The sequence below is a fragment of the Triplophysa rosa genome, linkage group LG17, assembly GCF_024868665.1.
Source record: "Triplophysa rosa linkage group LG17, Trosa_1v2, whole genome shotgun sequence".
Classification (NCBI taxonomy): Eukaryota; Metazoa; Chordata; class Actinopteri; order Cypriniformes; family Nemacheilidae; genus Triplophysa; species Triplophysa rosa.
Window position 1 is genome coordinate 6,215,598 of NC_079906.1, and position 26,599 is coordinate 6,242,196.

Here is a 26,599-nt window from a genome sequence, read left to right on the forward strand (position 1 = left end):
CCGTGAACTCCTCTGTCACACCTACCGCACACCTTACCACTGTCCTACTGCTCTCATACATATCCTGCACCACTCTAACATACTTCTCTGCCACTCCAGACCTCCTCATACAATACCACAGCTCCTCTCTTGGCACCCTGTCATACGCTTTCTCTAAATCTACAAAGACACAATGCAGCTCTTTCTGACCCTCTCTGTACTTCTCCATCAACCTTCTCAAAGCAAATATCGCATCTGTAGTGCTCTTTCTTGGCATGAAACCATACTGCTGCTCACAAATGCTCACTTCTCCCCTTAGCCTTGCTTCCACTACTCTTTCCCACAACTTCATTGTATGGCTCATCAGCTTAATACCTCTGTAGTTTCCACAACTCTGCACATCTCCCTTGTTCTTAAAAATCGGCACCAAAACATTTCTCCTCCATTCCTCAGGCATCCTCTCACTCTCTAAGACCTTGTTGAACAACCTAGTTAAAAACTCTACTGCCATCTCTCCTAGACACTTCCATACCTCCACTGGTATGTCATCCAGACCAACCGCCTTTCCTCTCTTCATCCTCTTCAAAGCTCTCCTAACTTCACCCTTGCTAATCCTTTCTACTTCCTGCTCAACAATAGTTGCCTCTACTACTCTTCTCTCCCTGCCATTTTCCTCATTCATCAGTTCCTCAAAGTACTCCTTCCATCTTTCCCTCACCCTCCTGTCACCTGTTAACACATTTCCATCTCTATCTTTAATCACTCTAACCTGCTGCACATCCTTTCCATCTCTATCCCTCTGCCTCGCCAACCGATACAAATCCCTCTCACCTTCCTTACTATCTAACCTTGCATACATATCCTCATAAGCTTTCTGTTTGGCCTTTGCAACCTCTATCTTAACCTCACGCTGCATCTCCCTATATTCCTGTCTACTTTCCTCCGTCCTCTCACTGTCCCACTTCTTCCTAGCTAACCTCTTCCTCTGGATACTCTCCTGAACTTCCTCATTCCACCACCAAGTCTCCTTGTCTTCTTTTCTCCTTCCAGATGATACACCTAGCACCTTCCTACCTGTCTCCCTGATCACTTTGGCTGTAGTAGTCCAGTCATCTGGAAGCACCTCCTGTCCACCTAAAGCCTGTCTCAACTCTTCCCTGAAAACAACACGGCACTCTTCCTTTTCCAACTTCCACCACTTTGTCTTCTGCTCTGCCTTTGCTCTCTTCATCTTCCTCACCACCAGAGTCATCTTACACACCACCATCCTATGCTGTCTAGCTACACTCTCTCCTACCACTACTTTGCAATCGCTAATCTCCATCAGATTACAGCGTCTACATAAAATATAGTCCACCTGTGTGCTCCTGCCACCACTCTTATATGTCACCCTGTGTTCCTGCCTCTTCTGAAAGTACGTGTTCACCACAGCCATCTCCATACTTTTAGCAAAGTCTACCAACCTCTGTCCTTCTGGGTTCCTTTCCTGAAGACCAAACCTGCCCATCACTTCCTCATCCCCACTATTCCCTTCACCAACATGTCCATTAAAGTCTGCGCCTATCACCACTCTCTCACCTCTGGGAACACTCTGCATCACTTCCTCAAACTCGCTCCAGAATCTGTCTTTCTCCTCTTGCTCACAACCTACTTGTGGAGCATAAGCACTGACAACATTCAACATCACCCCTTCAATTTCTAGCTTCAGACTCATCAACCTATCTGACACTCTCTTTACCTCCAGAACATTCTTCACACACTCCTCCTTCAGGATCACTCCTACTCCATTTCTCTTCCTGTCCGCACCATGATAAAACAGTTTAAACCCCGCTCCAATGCTTCTAGCCTTGCTCCCTTTCCACCTGGTCTCCTGGACACACAGAATGTCGACTTTCCTCCTCTGCATCATATCTACCAGCTCTCTGCCTTTACCTGTCAACGTACCAACATTCAAAGTCCCTACTTTCAGTCTGAAACTCCTGCCTTTCCTCTTCTCTCTCTGCCTACGGACACGCCTTCCTCCTCTAACACACCTTTCTCCTCTCCTTTGACCAACAGTAGCCCAATTTCCACCAGTGCCCTGTAAGTCAACGGCACCGATGGCGGTCGTTGTTAACCCGGGCCCCGACCGATCCGGTATGGAAGTCATGTTAGTGATTCGCATATTTGATTTGGCAAAAGTTTTATGTCAGATGCCCTTCCTGACACAACCCTCTCTATTTATCCGGGCTTGGGACCGGCACAAAAAGTACACTGGCTTGTGACCTCCTGTGGCTAGATTTGTTGTTATTCTGCAAACTGACATGTAGAAATTACATAAATGAAAAGGTAAGTAAAAAGCATTCCACTAATCAAAAAGTATGCTAACCGATGGGTGTGAAACTAACATAAGATATAAGCATATGTACAGAAAATAGTTTAAACATGTAGCTTAGTTGCAGTCTAAGAGCAAAGTGCTAAGTGACAGTAATGTCTAGACATCATTAGCATGATTTGTATCCTTGAGGGGCTGAACTCATTCTTGTATTATTTGTTTTATAGTCAGCAGATGGTCCAGACCTCACTGACACTCCGGTGGCTCTGCTGACAGTTGATGACACTACTGATGCGGCCCTCTTCAGACCTGAGAGCATCTGTATTGTTGTGGAGGATGAAATACTTGTGAGTGGTCCCACAAATCTGGCTGACTCATTTCTCCTGCTCCTTGGGTACGTCTATGCACTAGACCTACAGTACCCAAAGAATCTCGAACTTACATTCATCCAAAAAGTTGTGATGTGTCTTGAGGACAACAAACCACTGAAAGGGCATCTAATGACGCTGAAGAATGATTTGTTCAATGAATGAATCACTCAGAATGGATTATTTGTTGAGCTGAGTATTGAGGAAGTTTTTTGGTTTTTTTCCCCTCTTTACAAATGTAATCATTTGCATCTTACCTCAGATTTAAGATGTGACACTGTTTGCCTCTTCTACCTCAGACATTCAAAAAGTGTTAAATGGCTCCACATTCTAATAGTTGTCATTGCTGTTGAGGATGGATTATACTTAGAATCTTATTGAATTTTATCATGAATCCTTTGTGAGTTTTTATCATAATGTTTATTGAATAATGTGAGATGGAGACCCAAAATACAGAATCTACCCTCTGTAGCAATGACCACTATCAGAATATGGAACTATTAACACTTAATGTACTTTAAAACAGATTTTGTTTTTGAGTCATTTCCTTTTGTTTTAATTTATGACAAGCACTTTGTTTTGACTGAGCTCCTTTGATTCGTGCCTTTTAAAAAGCACATTGTGTTGAATAAAAAAAGTTGTTAAATTGTCACTGTGGTGTCACTTTCATGTTTTCTAATATTATTAGCTGATTATAATTGTGTAGTGGGCTGACATCAGTATTTCAGTTTAGAATTAATTTTGAGTGCATGTCCCACATTTTGAGTTGAAAAATATTAAAAAATTTGAGTGTATTTCCCACATTTTGAGTTGAAAAATATTAAAAATTTTGAGTGTATTTCCCACATTTTGAGTTGAAAAATATTAAAAATTTTGAGTGTATTTCCCACATTATATGAGTTGAAAAATATTTAAAATTTTGAGTGAATTACTCCCTAATTATAAGTTGAGGAATATCAATATTTATAAGATAACATTGAGATAATTTAAGGCAACTATAAATAAAAATTTTATTTTATGTAAACTTAAAACATTTAAAAACATCACTAAAATATTTTTGTGTAATCTGTTACAAAATAATTTTTGAGTTCTGTGAACTTATTAGGGTTTACAGTGTACCGGAAGTTAACGGTAGTAACGTTTGTCACTGGTATTTTCACCCCAAAATGGCTATATGGAGAGACTGCAGAACTGGGGCAACCAGTTTTCTGCCCCTCTTGTTCCTTATGTGTCCAGTAGGGGGATTTGAACGACAAAATAAGATATTTGTAACCGAATCAAACTGGTAAAAAAATTTGTTTGAGATGTAATTATGTGTGTAAGATTAAAAGTAAATAAATAAACTAAACTAAAACGGGAAGTGCTTCTGGACCAGTGAAAATGAACTATTAACTTTTTTTTGTTGTATTGATAACTTTTGGCAAAACCAATCTTACTACAGAAACCATGGCTTAACTAACGATATGCAGAACAAGTTAAAATATTTGTAGATATCTAATAATGGTCTTAATACATAGCTTACAGGAGACAACTGATTTGCAATTGCAACTGCAGTTTAGTGTTTTTGTGAATTGAAAAATGTATAATACACACAGTTGGATCAGATGTACAGTACAACAATAATATATAATCTACTACAAATATACAGAAGACTTGCGTGTTTGTTGTGAATGAATAGGCATATATAAAGTTATATTCAAATATGAACCATATTTAGCCCATCAGACGTTGAGTGCAATCATATGAACCATCAATGAATATCTGCCGTGGATTTAGAACAGTGTCCTGCATACTAACTGATGAAGAAAAACACAATTCACAGCTTTAAGACAATTCTAAGGTCATTTATCTTCTAAGAAAAAAATGACAAGGTTCTTGTGAACATCATTATTTATTAAGACCATTGTCAAAAACAGGATTGATGATCATCAGTTTGTGTGTTTTCTCCATATGTTTTCTAAAAAAACATGTTTGAATGGTAAAGTGGCAATGAGGGCATTTTGTCCTAACAACTGTCCTGTTACGTAGCTGTGGTTGCATAGAGGATCTACTGTTGAGTGGCACAGCAGGCATGTTGGTGGATGTAGCGGTGGTCAGAGGTGGCACATCATAAATGGTGGATGATACAGTGGTGGTCAATGGTCCATTGAGGATCTTACATTTTTTAAGGTGGTCCACAAAGTTGTCACGTCGGAATATAATTGAAGAACAATATACACAATATGGTAGTGTAATTTTGTCTGACAACCTAGACCACATCGGTGTATTGTATAATCTGAAAAAGAAATTCAATCACTCCTTACTCACATTTTAACTTCATGTAATCAGCTTGATGTTTCAGAGAAACATAACAGTAGACAGAACAACTTAAATGTAAATTATTTGTAAAATTTATATGCCACATGATAATATTAATGCTCTCATAATATTGAAATTACTTTGGTTGAGAAATACTAAAAAATGTACATCAATCGTGTATGTATTTAACATCAGCATTCCATTATTATAAAAACAATTCACAAATATGTTACCGTCATAGACAACTGCCCTTGCAAAGTAAAGCTGAGTCTGCACTTTACATTTCTTTGAGGGTTTGTAAAAAGAACGGACAGTGGTACAGGGAACAGCAGGAGGTGCATTTGCTGAGTGTTGGTACTTTGCAACCTCTCTGTATTGATGGACTTTCTTTGTCTGAAGAGAGAATACAATTTACATTAGATAGAAAGAGGAGATTTACAGTTCATACAAGTTCAGACAGATTTACTTTCCTAACCTTTCTAAACCTTTTTGAAACAACAAGTTAAAGAGAACATATAACTGCATGATCATTTAATTATTTTTATTATTTCCGATTATTATTACAGCTGAGTTAAATAACACCACAACATACTAGGCCTATTTAAACAGCCAACAATTGCTATTAAGAAAACAAGATAGATGATTAATTGAGCACTAACAATCACAAACGAAACCCACATTAGGTGCACATACATTTTAATCAGGATCATTAAGCTGTTTTGACAACAAAGTGTATTATATGTACATACATTAGATAATCTGATCATATTTTTTTCACAAGAAACAACTCAAATCCATATGGGAATAAAGTTTTCAATTTGCGTTTGATCATGTTTGTGATTGTTGGTGCTCAATTGTTGACCTTTGTTTTCTTAAAACACATTTACGAATATTGTATGCTGGATAATTATTATGTTGACTGTGATGTTATCTCACCTATGATTAATTGTTAGTTGTCTGTTATTAGTTCTGTTCTGGTGGTTCATAATGTACAGCGTCCCCCTACTGGACAAATAAGTAACAACAGGGGCTTAAAACTGACTTGTGTCTTACCTCTTTCCACAATTTGAAAAGTCTGATTGTGATTTTGTGACTGCAAAAGGCATAACATATGATTCCATCTTTATTTTACATTCTTTATATTATAATAACAATTAAAATGAGCAATTGAAATAATAAAAATGAACAGCTCAATAAGCATCACTTAGCAACTAAATTGAATTGAAAGAAGAGAATCTGAGTGAAATAAACACAAGTCGTTAGTAGTTGGTGGGGTTTCTGCTTGGTTGCACGTTTTTATGCTAGAAAATGGTATTAGAAGTTTGTTCCTGAAACTGCAGCATCCAGTTCGGTAGGTGGCGCTAACACCATTGAAAACCAGCGCAGGCACTTAACGCGCGCTTCCGCCCCGTGGCCTGTAGTTGAATTACTGCGGCTGTGAATTCTGAGGAGAAACTCAAACAGTTTGGTTGTTACTGTGGATTATGCGCTTGGCTTTTATATCATATTCAAGACTCGATGCTTCTATTGTAAGTAAATGATGTCTTACACAGACTTCTGGGCTTGCAACGATTCTGTCTTTGGTTTAATTGCGTACGTCAGTGTAATCGGACAGACTTGCAAATCAAGTGCACACGGAGACGTTTTGGGAAACCTAAAAGATTCCTGTAATCCGGCCTACATGCTGTTTACAGTGAGAAATAATACATATATAAAAGACGACTGCTATTTAAATAGCATCCCGTTTTGCTGTAACTCGCGCGCTGTTGAATCTCCTCTCCTACAATGTCATGAATGACTCCAGACTTCTCCAGTCTTGTTGTCACACTGTAAAGCTAGGTTTTTATAAAGAAAATACACGTTATTTTAGTAATATATTCAAAACAATATATGAATTGTAAAAGATATTGCTAGGTCTGCTGTTGGAGCCTTGCCATTGGCTGTTGTTTTGCATAATTAGTTCACGTACGTCTTTGCAGGGCTTTTGTGCTGTTTTGGGGATGTTTTATTAGTCATTTATAAATATAATTAAGTTCCATTTGTGGTCATGTGTATAATACGTCATTTTGTCATCTATAAAATAGAAGTTAATGTTATTTATATGAAGTCACCGTTAATGAGACTATGGGTTCTTCACGGTATATAGCTGACGGCGGGCCGCAGAATTCAGAGGGTTTTGGGTGAAGCTCTCTCGGAGTCTGAACATCGGCCTGTTCTAGTGCTCCACTGCTAAAGGCTTTAGGATGGCTGATGATCTGCTCCTTAAACTTCAGACGATCTTAGTGAGGATGACCTAGAGAAGTCCTCCTGGTGTTGAGTGTGTCCATCTAGGGTCACCCCCGGGTTTACCCCCGCGTAACTGGATGGAAGAGCCTCAACATTGGTAACTTGGTCTAAAGAAAGAAACATATAATATCAGTATCATTATATATAATGATATTATGTTAGCTTAATGAATATTTGGATATTAATGTGTAATATTTGTGAAAACACATCATCAGTAGTTTATTCTACTAGTGCGCGTGCTGTATTGCTGCGCGTAAGTGTCACGAGCACTGGTCTGTTATAGACCGTGTCAGCAGACTCGCGCGAACCTGACCTCCAGTTAACTTCCGGTTTGTGATTGGCTAGTGTCTAAGAATTTAACTATTTATATATTTTTAAATAACATTATTATATTATTGTATAATACTTGTATTAAATAAACGATTTGTTGAATTTTGTTATATGTTCATTTTATTGAATAAACGATTTGTTGAATGGGTCCTGCAGTTTGGTCGCATTAAAGAAACGGTACAGAAAACAAGTTTGAGGTTAAGCAAAGACTTTTATTACTTTTGGGAACAGTGGTTTAAATGTACATTCACTTGGTGCTGTGTTCAAGGACTTCATCTGGCTGGTGGGCCTTTCACTTACTCCCGGAAGTCTGTTTTCAGTTTTCTGTGTGTTGTTCTCCACAGGAGGCGCTCTCAAGATGTCATTCAACAAAGTCATTGTTCCTTGAACTCTATTTTAAATTGTACTGCCTGCTTCACACTGAAATATACATATGTGTTAGAATTATATTTGACTTTTCATTCAAATGATATAAAACCCAATATATGAATAAAATAAAAAAATATGTATTTACATTATGTATAATACAAATAAATGAAAGATTATTTGATGAAGTTATAAGTGCATCTCTACACAATGTTCCTCGAGGTCGATCTTATTTGTTTTCTTCCTGTCTGAGAAATACTTTTTATTTTTTCTGCCTCAATGACAGTCTGCAAACTCAATTAGTGAACGAAATAAAATGTTGTGATATACAAGAATGGGATTGACATGTTTAGATGAATATGGTTTATGAGCTGGAGTATCTGGTGACTGTGATTCTTGGGAAAACGAATAGATAATAATGTAAGATGCAGACATGTTTAAACTCTTTGTGTTTGTCTCGCAGGCTGGAGATGTGAGGTTTAACAGAGCAAAGTTGTTAAATGTTGGTTATCAGAAGGCTCTTAAGGATTACAACTGGGACTGTTTTATACACCACGATGTGGATCTCATCCCTGAGAAAGATCAGAACTTATACATCTGCGAGGAACAGCCCAAACATCCAGCGGTGGGGAGGAATTCCACCGGCTACAAGTGAGGGATAACCTCAACTTCTTTATTCAAAGTCTTATTTGATTTGTTAAATCTGCCCATTTCTGCACAGGCTGAGATATAAAGGGTACTTTGGAGGAGTTTAAACCATGACTGAGGACCAGTTCCACCGGGTGAACGGCTTTCCAAACACATACTGGGGCGGAGAGGACGATGACCTCCGAATACTGTAAGAGAAAACTGTACAACCATACGTGTGAGGACGAGTTCTCTGGAGTGACAGCAGTGATCATGAAAACATTTCACACCGATTTCTGTAACGCACAAGTATGTCAAACAGAGATACAATATTATTTAGGCTTGGGCCTTGTGGTCTGAAAAGTCAGAGAGCTATTTGTGTCAACACCGCAGTCTGTGAAACAGGTCCGCCATACCACAAAATTTGATAAACATTGGAGAAAAACATTTGATACTTTTCCTGTTGGTGAGTTAACAGAAGCATGTTTTTCAGGATACAGCTACAGAAGATGACAATAGTGTGTCCGCCCGCCGAGGTGGCGCGTTACACCATGGTCTTTCACAAGAGAGACAGCGGATATCAAGTGAATAAAGACAGGTGAGTCATGCGGAAGTTGACACATTCATGTTTACACCTGATAAGTGTATAAGTGTAAGAGAAGTTTAAAAAAGGAAAGGCAACAAAGTAACACATCACAATTATATACTTTTGATCTTGTATGATTATATTTGATGTGCCGAAGCGCTGATGTCATAGGGTGGTTGTGGTGTTATTCATGCACGTGTATTATATTTGTGCTTGTGTTAAGTTCTTGCTGTGCGTTCACATCTCATTGAGAGATTCTACTTCCTTCCTGACTGCGTCTATATCCTATTTATGTCCTAAAACAACTCTTTAATACAGAATGAAGAGCATGAAGGTGAAATCGCCGTTGGGCAGAAACCTCACATTAGTGTTGTCACGATACTGGAATTTCTAACTTCGCTTCAATACCTAAAACAATTATGGATATTCGATACCATTTTCGATACCACAGGGAAAAACTGCCATAGCAATAAGGCCTTACGTTTTTTACATTTTATTTAAAGTTAAATTGAACAAGACTAGACAATGAGGAATATTTTTACATTATTTGTTAATTGTTAATCTAATGTAAATTTTACTAATACATTTACTATTTCAAATCAGAGTTGTATTTGTCAGTATTAATGGACCAGACCTTGTTGAAAAAAAACATCATATGCTGGTTCGGTATGTTTTGATGCTGGTTTGTGCTGGTTTAAACTGGTCATATGCTGGTTTAAGATGGTCATACCAGCATCAAAACATGCCTAACCCAGCATATTCTGTTTTTTCAACAGGGGGATCTTACATAAATAGTTGTATTTTTGTAACTTACATTTAAAAGAAATTAATAAACACTTGAACAAATGTATTGCTCATTCATTGTTCGTTAAATATTTTAGATTTGGCTTTTATTCACATCATTGATCAGCGCACATATAGACACAAACGCAAACTTAAAAAAAAAAAACGCTAACTTTAAACGCAGGAACTGTTGCAGAGATTCCCAATGGCCATCTTTCTTAAATTAACTACGTTTAACCGGAGCATATGAAATCATTCATTAGCGCACATATACATAGAGCGCTATGGTAAACACAGAAGTGCAAACGTGTATCACGCGAGAACTGTTGCGGAGACTTGACCGCACCAGCATCATTTCAAACATCTATTTATCCAGAGCGAATGAGACGAGTGGATGAAATCATTGATGAGCGCACATAAAGACAAGCTGCGTTTACATGTTCACATCGGATTGAATTGAATCAGATTGTGCAATCTGAATGTAGTGTTTACATGAAAGGTAAATGAAGTGATCTGATTGATGTGCGTGTTTACATGACAAGCTTAAAATCCGATATAATCTGCTGACATGCGCACACTGCACAAGTGTTCACCTAAATACCCACTAAAACAGTGTTTTAAAGCACATGTTGTGTATATTTTATTTTACAAACGGCACGACACAGTTTATAAAGGCAGAGATATGTCTCGTGCCAATGAAGCACGAGCACACCCGATGCGGTTTTACCATGACAAAACTACCAAGACCCACCAGAGCATCTGCAGGCAAACAATTATTAAAATAAATGTTTAGCAACAGCTAATACCGAACTTTAGAAGTGATGATATGCGGATTCATATATCAGCATTAACGGTAAACAGAGACGCGGGTATCATTATAATATTCACAAAATGGCTACTCAAACAATGTTGTAAGCACAGATGTGTTTATTTTATGTCACAGACACCAGCATAATAATGTACATTTCATAAACGCAAAATAATGTCCACATATCAATGAAGCAATGTCAGTACAGCGACTTACCATGGTAAACACAGTTAATCCTTCCAAAGCACATGTAAGTAAATGATAAATAAAAGAAATGTTCGGTAGCCTACTGATGAAATTTTATGATTAGATATTTTAGCCTACAGTATGTTTGTACATCTGCAAATGTATCGTGTTTTAAAAAGGAACTCAGAAATTGCGGTTAAAAACTCACTTCAGGGAAACAGTAAAGACATTTTAAATGCATAGAAACATTAATATGTTCATTTAGCGATGACAAGCATATGGAAATGTGTACCGCTCTGTCAGATTTATGATGTTTGGTTTCTTTAGCAACAGCTGCTCCGTTCTGTGCGTCATTCGCCCTTATGTCTGTACGAGCCAGAGTCGTCTTTGCACATGCGCACAACTTCCTACTTCGGTTTTTAATCGGATCAAGTGTTTATATGTCCCATCAAGCGGATTACAAATGGCATAAACAACCCCTTACAATCCAAATTAAATTTCAATCGGTTTGGGCATTTTAATCTGATTGACGTGTTTATATGGAGCGTTTTCATTCGGATTGGATTTTTAATCGGATTACATTGGTCCATGTAAACGCAGCTACAGAAACGCGTGCATTAAACATAAGAACTGTTGCGGAGACTCCGTACTAACATAAACAACGTTTAACCATGGCGAATGAAACTAGTGGATGAAATTATTGATCAGTGCACATACATAGAGCGCTATGGTAAACATGGGAAGCGTAAACGAGCGTTCACCAAGCGCCAGATGTGTTAATGAGACTCTGCACTGGCCATCTTTTCTCACATTAACAAGATTTAATTTAACTGCCCCAAATGAATCAAGACTGTGAGAGGAGGCGGGGCTCTGTTGTCACTGCGTTCACGTGCAGTGTGTGTCAACTCGCTGTCGGAAAATGAGAGAGAGCGGGAACGCACAGCTGGTATCGATACGTGGGACATGCGTATTGGAACCGTTTCAGATTTTTCAGTATCGATACGTATTGGGTAAGATATCGATATTTTTGACAACACTAACTCACATACACATATTTCATTTTGTTTTTTCCCATAGATCAGTACTATTGCGCAACGTTTGTCGGTTATGGGTTTTGTAAATATTTAACCACAACATTGAACACACAAATCTCAACCATGGTAACAAAAACCATCATTCATTAAAAGAACTCTAAGCTCAACAGATAACTAACAGTAACAACGATATGAAAGCATAAATAAAAACACTAATCTTTAGAAGAAAAACAAATAAAAAACACAGAATTGCTGCAATGCATCTTGGGAACTTTCAAACTCTTGCAATATTGCTTGTTCAGAATACACTGTTTTGTATGTTGGGCAAACTTTCTGACGCATTTTGGCCAAAAACTTGAGAATGTAAGGCCAGTCAACAAAATAATCTTTGTTAGAAACATGTTTAGGCTCATTTTGTTCAGTATATGCAAAGACAATCATTTGACTCCTTTAACTACAATGCTATGTTCAAGTTACTTATTTATCTGTGTAGGGAGAACATTTTGAAAGTTGGATTTTTTTACAGTAGAACTGGTTCTTTGAATATGTACAGCATTTTTTTTACTCGGAAAACCCTTTATATAAGAAGGCGAATGTTTTATGTAGTTGAGGAGCGGTGAAGAGCGTCTTAGTCCCAGTCAGTAATCTCTTAAATAACCTCTGCATAGCAACTATGCCAAGACAATGTTTATTTTTAAAAACAGTTTTTCATTTTTTAAGTAGCGGATTGGTTGAGTATTGCACCTGACATTTGTTTTTGCTTGCTGACCCAGGATGCTTCTGTTACGCCGGACTCCTCAGAAGTGGAAGAAGGACGGTTTCAAAACCTGTTCCTACAACATTCTGTCAGTCAACAGATAACCTCTACACAGCAAAACCTCCAGTGTAAAATTAACACTATTAGTGTTTATATAATTCTCACTCAGAGTGTTAAAAAGTAACACTGAAGCAGAGTTAAAGTTAATGAGATAATTAATGTGATTAATGAAGTGATGATTGAGTCATTAATGATGAACACCTGCTGATAACAAACACAGTCACTGAAGAAAACGTGAACAATAAGAAGTCACCCTAATAGTGTTTAGTGTTTCCTTTAGTTAGGCTCTTATCATTGTTAATTCTTTACTTAATTTTGGTTAGCTGTAACAGTGTGTTAATAATGCACATTTATAAAAATAAAACAAAGCTAAATATTCTTGTCCACTTATTGGTGGTATGTGATACAATTATGACTTTCTTACTCTGCATGTAGGTGTGTTTTGTCATTTACAGACTTAATTTAGCGTTCTTGACTCTGAGCTACAGCACTACAGTGATATATTTTATAATGAAGGTACTCTCTTAATAGATTTAAAAAGCCAACTGTTTGAATCAATCAGACATGAAGAATCAGTGTATGAATCTCAACTGTGATGGTGATGGTTAACAAAAGAAAGTTAAATGCTGCAATGCATGCTGGGTAACAGTAAAAAAACTCATACATGATTCCCAGCATGCATTGCAGCTAAAATAAAATATACAACTTTTGTCACAATCTTTGAGATTCATAAGGTAATTATTGATGTCTGAAAGATTTAAGTATTAAGTCTCTTTAATCTGTGAAAATGTGTAACTTTCATAAAAGCTTTTACTAGGTAATTGTGGCACATAATTAAATTTAGAAAATTGAGGCTAAATTTGACACGTCACATAGTCCAGAGACAGTTTGTGTTAAAACACACGGAGGGACTCTTCCTCTAGCGTTCACAAGCTGCTGTGGCCTGCACCTGATTTTAAAATCTCTCTGAACTTCAGCCTGCCGTCACAGGTCCAGATATTGTGTGTTTATGTCATCTAAGAATGTTAATAAACATCTTCAGATATGGAAACTATAAAGGCGATAATGTTTTTACTGAATGTGACCTGGGGTTTGCTCAAGCGGTCTGAATTCAGCTCAGTTTGTTTCAGGTCTGGTAGGCTGGGGCCGGTTGCTCCAGCTGTGTGTAAACTTCAACGTCCATTAGAATTGCCACAAAGAGAATTAAGTTACAAGAAAAGTAAACTGGAACGAAGTACTTAGTAGCCTACAGGGGTGAAACCATTTCATCTCAAGTAAATGTGTCATGTGTCAAAAAATATGTCAAATAACTCAGTGTTGCCTTTCATCCTTGTGGATTTACAGCTGAAAATGTTGAAGAGATGCGCAGACATTAATTCACCCATGTCCTGAACTGCCAGCACAGCTCCAGACATGGCGATGAGATCTATGATGGCATGGGCATCACTTACTGGGGCATAGCAGCAGACGATTCACCCTCATTTGACATTAGCGCCTACTTTGACACTGCGGCAAAGTTTAAATACATACAGCACTGATGCCAGGAGGTGAGCGCTTTACATTCATATTATTATACTACTTGAGGTGATACTTCAGCTGGTATTGTATTGTAAAATATGTTTATGGTATGACAACCCTACTCTCTAGCGCTCTATTTTCATGCACTGATGTTGTATGTTATTTATACCTGTGAAATCTGTGAAGTCACTACTCTAATTTCTTGTTCCCACAGGAACAATCCTGGTTCTTTGCCGATCAGCAACACTAGTTTTGGCCTATCTCAACTCAACTCAACTTTATTTATATAGCGCTTTTACAATTTTCATTGTTACAAAGCAGCTGTACATGAGACACAATGACTACAAGCAACACAATCAGAGTTGTACCTGCAAAAACAAGAAAAGGTTGAAAACACAGAAGACAGACACACCCACACACAAAACACTCCACACACACAACACGCACCAACACACACAGACACAGACACAGAGACACACACACACATGGATGCTCACGCACACACACACACACACGTACGTACACAGACAAGTACGCACACACACACACGCTCAGTGAGAGCACACATTTAGGATAAAGGAGAGAGAAGCACAGGTCAAATATAACAGATAATAAATTCCTATATGCAATATTAATTAAGTAAAAGTAAAACTTTAAAATTCTAAAGCAGCCCCCCCCCGGTCAGGCAGATAGTGCAAAAACAGTATGCAAACGGTGGCGAGGAACCCAAAACTCTAATCGAGAAAAAAAACCTCAGGAGAACCCAGGCCCAACCAGGGGATTCCAGTTCCCCTCTGGCAAAGGCTGCTGCCTCTGCACAAGCTCCAGAGAACTTGCACAACAAGGCTAAATAAAATAAATAAACTTAATAATAAAATAAATTATAGTTTAAGATTATCATTAATAATCTAATAGCATTCGAAGTTTTGTGGTGAAGACATGTCAAGAGACCGCGTCCTTCTTTATCCAGCTCTATCATCTCAGCTCTTGTCAGGTCCCCACTTCCCATTCTCCGCTCTACCATCAGGTCAGGCCATGAACTGCATCCTGCTCGCTGTGGTAACCTTGGAACAATGAGACAAGACTGGCTGAGAGTAGAGTACTGTTCTGTACTCTTTGATGCAACAAGTACATCAGTTGTGTTTTTGGTTCCGGTTGATCTAACTAATGCAGCCTAAACCCTCTAAAGATTTATATTATGGAAGAGTAGTGTATGCAAGATTAAAAAGATGCGTCTTTAGTCTAGATTTAAACTGACAGAGTGTGTCTGCCTCCCGGACAGTGCAGGGAAGACTATTCCAAAGTTTAGGCGCTAGATAGGAAAAGGATCTACCACCTGCACTTGATTTTGAAATTCTAGGTATTACCAACTGACAGGACGCCTGAGAGCGTAATGCACGTGAAGGACTGTAATACAAAAGGAGTTCATTCAAGTACTGAGGAGCTAAACCATGTAAGGCTTTATAGGTAATAAGCAAGATTTTAAAGTTAACGCGATGCTTTATAGGTAACCAGTGCAAGGTTGACAGAACCGGGCTAATATGTTCATACTTTTTTGTACGTGTAAGAACTCGAGCTGCCGCGTTTTGGACCAATTGGAGTTTTTGTAATAAGCCTGCAGGGCAACCACCTAACAGTGCATTACAGTAATCTAGTCTTGATGTCATGAATGCATGAATTAACTTCTCTGCATCTGAGATTGACAGCATATGACGTAGTTTAGATATATTCTTAAAATGGAAAAACGCAATTTTACAGGTGTTGGCGACGTGGCTCTCAAATGACAGATTACTATCGAATAGAACGCCAAGATTCTTTGCTGACGACGAGGGTTTTATGGAACATCCGTCAATAGTTAAACAGTATTCTTGGTTGTTACTTATAGCAGTTTTCGGTCCAATAAGTAACACTTCGTTTTGTCCGAGTTCAGTAATAAAAAGTTGTTACTCATCCAGTTTTTTATATCGACTATGCATTCCATTATTCGATGGAACTGTGTGTTTCATGAGGCTTCGAGGAAATATAAAGTTGAGTATCATCAGCATAACAGTGAAAGCTAACTCCGTGTCGCTTTATTATATCTCCTAGAGGTAGCATGTATAATGCGAAGAGCAGAGGCCCTAAGACTGAGCCCTGTGGTACACCGTACTGGACTTGCGATTTGCGTGACACCTCATTGTTTATTGCTACAAATTGAAAACGGTCGGATAAATAAGATTTAAACCATTTCAAAGCTATTCCCTTAATGCCGACATAATTTTCGAGTCTATGTAGGAGTGTGCTGTGGTCAATGGTATCGAATGCAGCACTAAGGTCTAGCAGCACCAATAACGAGATACAACCTCGGTCAGACGCCAATAGCAGATCATTTGTAACTCTGATCAAAGCAGTCTCTGTACTGTGACATGCTCTAAATCCAGACTGGAATTCTTCATTGATGTCATTCCTTTGGAGGAAGGAGCATAATTGAGTTGAAACTACTTTTTCCAGAACTTTAGATATGAAAGGTAGATTCGATATAGGCCTGTAGTTCCTTAGTTCTCTAGGGTCGAGTTGGGGTTTTTTGACAAGGGGCCTTATAACAGCCACCTTATATGCTTTAGGCACATGTCCTAATGTCAGAGATGAGTTAATAATACCAAGAAGAGGATCTATAATTTCTGGGAGCATCTCTTTCAGTAGATTTGTAGGTATAGGGTCTAGTATGCATGTTGTTGATTTAGATGATCTAATAATTTTAGACAGCTCATCTTGATCTACGGTATAAAATAATTGCATTTTCTCCTTAAGGGCGCTGTAGTTAGTTTGTTCAGCGGGTTTCACTTCTGATTGCATTGTTATAATTTTTTCTCTAATATCTTGGATTTTATATGTGAAGTAGTTCATAAATTCATCACTGCTATGCTGATATACAGGATCAGAAGTCACTGACGATTTATTTTTTGTTAATTTAGCCACCGTGTTAAATAAAAACCTAGGGTTGTGCTGTTTTCTTCTATTAGTGATGAAAAGTAGGCGGATCTAGAAGTTTTTAGGGCTTTCCTGTATTTTCGAATACTATCCTTCCATGCTGTACGAAATACCTCTAATTTAGTTTTCTTAAAGTTGCGCTCCATTTTTCGGGCCGCTTTCTTTAGAGCCTGAGTGTGTTCATTATACCACGGTGTGGGGCTGCCATTTTTAATCTTCTTTAAACGTAGTGGAGCAACTTTGTCTAGCGTTACCGAGAAGGTGGAATTAAAATTTTCAGTGGTAATGTCAAGATCTTCAACGTTATTTCTCATGATTTGAGACAATTCGGGCAGATTATCGAGAAACGCATCTTTGGTAGTTGAAGTTATTGTTCTACCATATTTGTAACAATGAGTTTTTTTGCAGCCGTAGGCCAGTGAAGCAAACATAATACCAGATAATGATCCGAAATGTCTTCACTCTGCTGAAGGATTTTAACGTCGTCCACATTTATACCGTAAGACAGTATTCTATCTGATGCTGAAGCAGAACATGACCCTGGTGAAAGCAATCAAAACGGTGAAGGAAATAAGAGGCGTTTCACCCAATGATGGCATCCTGAGACAGCTGGTCAAACTTCACCTCAGCTTCTGTGGCTACTTGGGAGGTAACAGAACATGTATTTGTCCCGAACCGTCATGGTACGGTCACTATAGAGTTTTTCATATCATTTATAGGCGTTGAGTCTCGGGGTTTCATTAGGGATTTAGCTGGGTACTAGGGTTTAATAACGTTTGCAAAAACCTGAATCAAACAACAATCTCTTACATTTCTTTATTAACTCTTTCCAGGACAGACTTTTTTTTTAAGTTGCCAGCCAGCGGCAGCGTTTTTGAGCCTTTTTCACTACAATGTGACGGCTCACAGTACATTTTCTGTAATGAATTTATGGACAAACAATATAACAAATGAAAGAGCAGAGTCTCTGCTTTTAAACAAAAGAAACCGTATTCTTCTATCTTCATTTCTTCTTTTTTATCACCTCTTAAATGTCGGTAGGTTTCTTCAAAAATGCATCATTTTGATTAAACAGCTGAGATCATTTGCATTTTTTGTCAAAGATTCTGTTCTTTTCCCAAATATGTGTAACAGCGCCACCTGCTGTACAACAGTACAAACACCGATTGCCACACTCACTCGTCTTTGGCAGGGAACCGTTTTTTTGATGAAAAGTTAATTAAAAGAAAGCTTTTGGTTGTAGTCATGATCTAAAAGTAAATATAAACCATGTAACCAGAAGTTTTTTAATCAAATGTGAATTCTTATTTAAACTAGTGTTGAATAAAGAGTCATTACATTGTTTTGCATTGTTTATCGGCCGATCACCGTCAGCTATAGATCACTATGTGTGATGCCAGTTTATGGCACCATGTGTGTATTTATGGTAGTCGGTGTCAGTATAGAACAGCGATTCACAAACTTTTTAATTCACCTTAGACGGGTTCAATCCATTTCTGGACCTCCCATAATATTTGAAAATGGAAATATGGGGGGAAATGCACATTTGTTCTCTCTTCCTAAAGAGTACTTTTGTTTTCTTGTTATTTATATGAATAAATAGAAGTTTAATTGCAGTATTCCTCAACTGGACTACGCTGTTTTTTTGTCTTATTTTGTCACAGCCTTCCTTGACCCACCTCAGCCCACTTTGGACCCACTGGTAGAGTGATCCAGATGATCCGCTGTGATTCAGTCCAGAGTGCGTGTGTGTGTGTGTGTGTGTGTGTGTGTGCGTGTGTGTGTGTGTGTGCGTGCGTGTGTGTGTGCGTGTGTGCGTGTGTGTGTGTGTGCGTGCGTGCGTGCGTGCTGTGCGTGCGTGTGTGTGTGTGTAGCGGTGGGTTCCTCTGGATTTCTCTCACCAGTAATTAAGTGGATAACCAAAAATGGCATAAATCTCTGTGCTTGCATGTATAGAAGATTTTCCACCTTATTGATGTTATGTTTTCATATTGTAATGTCACAATGTATGAACACAGTAAAGACTAATTATTATAATATGCATGATATGTTTTTGATAATATATGTTTTATTTCACTGTATGTCATTGATTACTGTGTATTGCATTTCTGATGGAACACGTTGCCAGATTGGTTAAGCAAACTCGATGAATCCTGATTGGCTGAAACAAAGGTTGGAGTCAGATTCTGTGATGTTAGATGAACTTTGAGCATCTCATTTTGTTGGCTCGAGCGAATAAAGTTTGACCTTTTGACACCAGGAAGATTTGTCTGCAAGGTTTTTCTTTGGCATTGAAAGGACCCTTTTTTCCACAACACATCATTGTGTAACACTCTCTCTTAAGATTGTCTTTTTTTCTTTAAGGCAGGCCACACAAGATAAAACGGTAAACTTGAGCACATTAATATTGCTGGGGATCAGAGCGTCCTTCGCACGTTACTACTGCTAGTACACAAGTACGTTCTGGTTGTTTGGTAAGTGAATGCCACAATTATTTTCACTCATTGTTTTATTTGTAATTAAGTAACGCCCTTAACAAGTTATTTCACATAACAAATGTTTACATAAACTCCACAGCACAGAAGAACAACTGCATTTTCAAAAGATAACATGCTCCTGATTCAGCATCACTGAATGTTTCGCAGGTGTCTATGAGACTGTTGTTTGTCCTCAGTGTGAAGAGATGAATCTTAACATCATACAGTCCGTGAACAAGGGTCAAATATGCAGATGTTGAACAAGCAAAGATTGTGGAGGATCAGTGGACAGTTTATGGCTCTGGTCAAGCCAATGCATCCAGTATACCGGCATATTTTTTAATAAAAAACAACAATACATACTCTTCCCCACTTCCTGTTTCAGAAGGTAAAAATTGATTCAAGCCATTTCACGTTTTGAACTATTTAATATGTTCCTGTAGCTCAACTGGTAGAACATTGCGTTTAGCAGTGCAACAGGTTGTGGGTTAAGAACTCAAATACAGATCTAATATGTAGACTGCACCTTGAATGCGCTATAACCACTAGGGAGCACGTTTTGCTTTTTGAGAATGACTCGAAATGGCGGTTTAGGACTGCAATTGTTTTTTTTAAAGTTGACTTTAACGCAAGGAATCTGGCTGACTTGTCGCGCTCACTCAATGGATCCAGAGATGAACTGACAGGTTTACCTCCAGTTAAGGCCCTGACATCTAACTTACACCTACCAGACAGAGAAACCAAGCGTGTACAGTAAAGGTGAACTGAGAGCGTATACATCTAAAGATGCCTGCGTGTGCTAACAGTGGCAAGCATTAGCGAATGCATATTGATCACAAACCTGACACATAACATGAGCCTTCTCACTGTTCCCTCTCCCTTTATACTAATGCACTTGTGACAACTAAAAAGAGTTGACAAACAGTTTCCTTTGTTTAGTTTCTGGCTGATAGTTAACTGCTAGTTGTATAACTAACAAAGCTAGTGACAACGCTATGTGAAAAATAACATTGTTCCCCAGTTTATGATTTAGGCATACGTGAGATATTTTTAGACGCATACCCAAATCATAATCCACACCAACAAAAGACAGTAGTTTTTTAATCTTAGGTTATTGTTATGAAGTGAAACGCGAACATGTTTAATGATCGTTTCTGTTCAGTCCGCTCGTCTTATGGTGTTTAACTACAGCTGTCGTCAGTGTTTTTGTTTGACAATGGCAGCAGGTATGTGTTAAAATATCACATTGGAGACTGTATTCTGTCGATTGTGACACTAAACAACACAACAAGATGATAGTTTAAAATCCGTCGGCGAGTAAGAGGTCTATAAAACTCAAAATAAGGGAACTTGCCTGCTACAGCCACCAATGTAATGCATTTTTTTGACACAAGATGGGGCTGTTTCTCCATAATGTAGGACTTGTTAAGTAGGTTTTCTCATATTAAAAATCAAGATAAAAAGAGTATTGTGTTTAGTTCACAACACACAAACCAGTATATAGATTTGTTTTTTCTTTATTATTATTTAACAATATTTAAAAAATTGCATAACAAGGTTGACAAACAATAGCAAAAATACTTTAAATAGCAACCCAGAAGCTGGAAAAGTGTAAGGTAGATGATAACAGTCTGGTCTTCTCTCTCAACATTCAAAAACCTACTTAAAACTCTTCTGTGAATACTTGACAGACAAATGAGAAAACAACTCTTTTCTCTCAACAGGTATCGTTCTGTCTTTTTTTAAACTAGTAACTTGGTATTGGCACCTATTGTATTATTGCTCCTGTATACGACATATCGCCTTATTACTCCCTCAACTCTCTGTAAGTCGCTTTGGAAAAAAGCGTCTGCTAAATTATATTTTTTTACATTTGGCAGACGCTTTTATCCAAAGTGACTTACATTGCATTGCGCATTTGTTTCTGACTATATTCAATCCCCTGGGATCGAACCATTGATATTGCTAGTACCATGCTCTAACCACTGAGCCATATGAATTTCATCAATATGTTGAAATTACTAAATGTAAATGTCTTGATTTCCGTGCTTCTTTTGAATAAACCTAGGAAATCGGAAGACCAATCACAATCCGTTTTACAGAGACATGCAAGTAAAAGACCAATCAGACGTTAGGATACAAATATTACAGTCACGTAATTTCTGTCGCTTGACGATGTATGCCTACGGTCTTACTGTCGTGTGATTTATATCTGCACATAATACTACACCCAGACTATTGTCATTTCTAATAAACACAACCACTTCTACCCCGAAATCTATAAGTATTGAAAGACATGCTGCTGGAGACATGCCATTGGCTGTGGGTTTGCATAATTAATGAGCTAGGTCTGTTTATGTCTTATATGCTGTTTTGAGGATGTTTTTAACGGTCATTTATAAATAAAGTTGTGTTTCAAGTTCCGTTTTCTGTAATATGTTATCTTGAGAACTGATTCATGTATCGATTTTAGTTTCACGAAGTAATCGTGAGTTCTCAAGGTATCTCACCGTTGTGGAAACTGTTGTTTCTATGAGGTAAGTCAAAGGCAGTAACGTTGATCGTATCGGTTGACTGTGCGCAGGATTTCGATAGAGGACACTGGAGAACGACTACGGACATCGCAAAAATGTATGTTATTGTTGTCTAATAATAAATTCTTTTAATGGTGATATTATGCTGCACTGCATCCATATGTTGAGATTTGTTTATATTATTGTGTAAATATGATGAGGTGTCAAACAATAGGCCTACATTGCGAGCAATACATTATTACTGTTTTTAAATTCATTTTGTAATTTCAACAAAGTAATACATCTTTATTAATAAATGTTCTTTTTTCATGCTGATAGTGAATGATCGAACAGTTTGATGACGTGATCAATAACTTCAACATTTGTGTCTTAGTTTTCATTTGCATTTCCATAAACGGACGATAAATGTACAGACGTTAAAGCTTCAAATGTTTTACAGGTGGAATTTTTTGAAAGGTTTTGTTTTCCCTCCATCTCGACGTGAACGGGAGCAAGTCGATATGGCGGTAACAGAGATGGAGGCTCTTCTGAAGCCGATGAAACAATATCGAAGTGGCGTAGCAAATGAAGTCTGGCCCGGACTTTACATCGGCGACATGTAAGCAGAATCTTTTGAATTATGGGACTAAATTACCGCCCAGAAAAATTAAACATGAGGGTAAAATGCAGTAAATATTCTCTTTGAACACTAGAAAGTTCAACCAAAAATAACTATTCTGTCATCCTTACTTCACCCTCATGTCATACATGACTTCAGTTGAACACAAAAGTTATTTTGAGAAATGTATTCAATTCTACTTAAATGTACAATGGCAGCACATATTTTAAGGTTCACTTTTTGAAAACTGCAGTTGCTCACAGGAGCAGCCCGTCTTAACTTTAGGTCTCTGTGTGTAGCTATAAGACATACAGCCACTTTAAAACACATTTCTTCATGAAACAGACCATGACAGAAAAATCTTCAGTTTTATAGCTTGCATTTGCTCACTACAGCAATAATAACTCACTGTTGCATTTCATCCTTTTAGGAAAGTGGCTAGAAAATATAGTGAACTGCAAAGGAGTGGATTCACCCATGTGGTGAACTGTGTTGATGGTGTTGTAGACGTTAAGATCTACACCAAGAGGGGAATGAAATACATGGGCTTCAGGTCATTAGATATAGACACATTTGATTTAAGCCCTTACTTCAGTCCTGCGGCAGAGTTTATTCATACAGCATTAGGAGAAAAAGGTAAACTGTTTTCATTCATAAACCTCCATAATGTTGCTAAAGATTTGTGTTCTTGCAAACTGCATTTCCAACTATAATCATACACACCTGAACCAGCTGATTTCTAATTTAATTTCTTCTGCCTACAGGAAAAGTCCTGGTTCACTGTCACGCTGGAGTGAGTCGATCAGCGACAATAGTTCTGGCTTATCTCATGCTGAAACGCAACATGCACCTGGTGGAAGCAATCAACACTGTAAAGAAGAAAAGATGCATCTATCCCAACCGAGGCTTCATCAGACAACTGGTCTACCTTCAAAAAGATTTGCATGGCTGGATATAACGGTACACGTATTAGTCCCGAGCCGTTACGGTACAGACGACACCGTGATGCCTGTACCGTGATGGTTTGGTCATGTGTTTGGTCACGTCAAATGTCTTGTGCCTGTCAAAGTAGTTAGCATCCAAAAAATGTATATTAGTATATGACAATATATTTTTAGTTTTGAATGTTTTAGCATAATTATAGCATGTTCTAACTTAATGCTAGTGATGTAGGTGGTTCTAGGCTTTGTTAGATGGTCTATAGATGGTTTCAAAGCAACAACATAAACAAACGTTACTGTGCAATTGTGAGTTTGTGGACTGACCTTAACTTCCGGTACGCATCCACAAACAATAGAGTGCCTGTAGATTAACCGAGAAGACCCGTTACTTGTCTAAACTTGCCTCTACAATATTTAGAATTTAGACTGTGAAACCAAGCTCAACCACTAGATGTCAATGTACCATAAGTTTGCTTTAAATGCGACAGTTACCCGACCCATTCAACAAATTGTTTATTTAAAAAAATTAACATACAACAAAATTCAACAAATTGTTTACAATAAAATAATAATATAAATCAATATAAATATTAATAGTTATACTATTAGCCACCAGTCAGACCAATAAACAAACACAGAAGTTATCTTCTGCCCCGGAGCGTGCAGCCGATGAAACCATCTATAGTGGTCTACTCCATGTGTTGCAATGATGTTTTAGCTTAATAGGGTATTTTGGTTAGTAACTAGGTTGCTAGGGTTTTCCATTTAGTTGCTAGGTGTTAGGCTTTGTGTGTTTTCTAGGTGTTGGTGAGGTGTGTTAGCTGGTTACTAGGGTGTTTCATCTGGTTGCCAGGCGTTGTTAGGGTCTTTCTGAGACTGCTTCTGCGTACCGCCTTGCCCATCACAATGTAATAACTGCGGTAAGTCATCATGGCTTCCTCTCCTGTTATTGTGTTCTGCACCTCATGCCACATGTATAGCTTTTCTTCTTCCGTCAGCGAAGAGGGTGCTAAATGTAAGGATGTAGTCAGGCTGACGGAGAAGATCACAGAATTAGAGACACGCATCCGAACGCTAGTTGAGAACAGTAAGTGTGCTAATTTATTAGATACTGTTTCAGAAGTGCCCGTAACAGCGAGTCACATACATAACAAGGTTCCGTCATTAGACCCGATGCGGTGGGAAAGCTGGGTGACTGTCAGGCGGCATAGTCATAAGGAAACGCAGCACCGCATTCCCGCTCTTGTTACCATTTCAACTTTTGCACTATTGATGTTCGACTTCGTCAGTCAAAGATCACTAAAGATTATGTTAAAGAAGTGTGTGAGCTCGCAAAGACGATGTCAGACACTGTAAAATGCTCTGGTCCTCTCCCTGCTTATCAGGGTGATGAGACATATAGTAGATTATTATCATCACATGGCTGGATGTCTAAGTGATGCCCTCCGCATAACATAGGCTTTATAGACTATTGGAAATGTTTTTGGGGGAGATCTGGCCTGTTAAAGAGAGATTGTCTTCATCCCTCCTGGGAAGGAGCCGCTGTCCTCTCTAGAAATCTCACCAATAGTCTTAATAGTTCTAATGTTTGACTAACTGGGGTCCAGGACAGGAAGCAGACAGACTGGCTTAACCAACCATCTGCTAGCTGCCACGACATGTCACTTAGCTCGATAAGCTCACTTTAAACGCAGCACTCATTATCATCGACTTCTTATAATATTGTGACAGTGTTTGCTTGAAAATCTGTTTGAACATTTGAAATCATCTCAAACAAATCTAATTAGATAATGACATGTCTATAACGGATGAGAATCAAAAGCAAAATTTTTGGCTGTTTAACATCAGATCCCTTTACGAAAGGAACTAATCGTCGCCTTTATAAGCACAAGCCTCGGCTGAAAGTTAAAGGAGGCGGCGATGCTACAATTTGTATCAAAATATTTGAAGTGAATTATAAATCTGGACTCAATCTTAGTACTGGCCCTTAACATGATGCTACTAGAATCAAAGAATAAATCTCTTTTATTTGGCTACTATTTACAGACCACCGGGTTATAATACAGACTTCCTAAAAGAATTCAGAGAATTTTTATCAGAATTGGTAGTTACGGTAGATAAAGCCTTAATCGTTGGTGACTTTAACATCTACGTGGATAAAAAAGATCATTTTTTATTATTTTAGGATTAGTCCTAAATCTGCTGGTGTTTAACAAAATGTGACTGGACCTACACACAGCCGTAATTATACTTTAGACTTAATTTTGTCGTCTTGACGTTGATAACATAGAAATCCTGCCCCAGCGCGATGATATCTCGGACCACTGCCTCATCACCTGTACAATTAATCTAGCAAAAATCTCTCGTGTACTCCACGCTATCGAATGGCTAGAACAGTTTTGACAAAGAAAGATAGCTTTATCTCTAATCTTCTAGAAGTCTTCTCAGATACCTTAGAAACTGTCGCTCCCCTTCGGTTTAAGAAGATTAAAGGAAAAAAGGAAGTCTTCAGCAGATTTAGATGTTAAATGACCGCACTAGCAGTCACCTAGTCTCGCGTAGCCAGACCTGAAGGTCTGGAACTTATCGCCGCTTTCTTTGGCAAAGGCCCACCCAGGAAGTCATATGACTGACAGGTAAAGCAACCAATCACGTTTCGTTTTGTTCCACGTCATGGGCGTGGAAATGTCCCCGCAGTAACAGATCGGTGTATATTCACGAACGTGTCAAAAGTTAACAGCAACAAAACGATTATACGTTTATGCCGTGAACCTCACAT

The 26,599-nt window shown here is 38.2% G+C and overlaps 1 protein-coding gene and 2 pseudogenes across 1 annotated transcript; all 3 read left to right on the top strand.

Annotated features, from left to right (window-relative positions):
* Positions 1–4,774, top strand: part of LOC130568284 (S1 RNA-binding domain-containing protein 1-like) — a 33,605-nt pseudogene extending 28,831 nt beyond the window's left edge.
* A 1,356-nt stretch (positions 4,775–6,130) lies between these two features.
* On the top strand, positions 6,131–18,981 carry LOC130568286 (beta-1,4-galactosyltransferase 4-like; annotated as a pseudogene).
* Positions 18,982–22,339: 3,358 nt separating this feature from the next.
* LOC130568579 (dual specificity phosphatase 29-like) lies at positions 22,340–24,224 on the top strand. Its single transcript, XM_057357532.1, has 4 exons — positions 22,340–22,378; positions 22,721–22,879; positions 23,310–23,515; positions 23,644–24,224. Coding segments are annotated over exons 1-4 (561 nt in total). The 5' UTR covers positions 22,340–22,376; the 3' UTR covers positions 23,838–24,224.
* Positions 24,225–26,599: the final 2,375 nt, after the last annotated feature.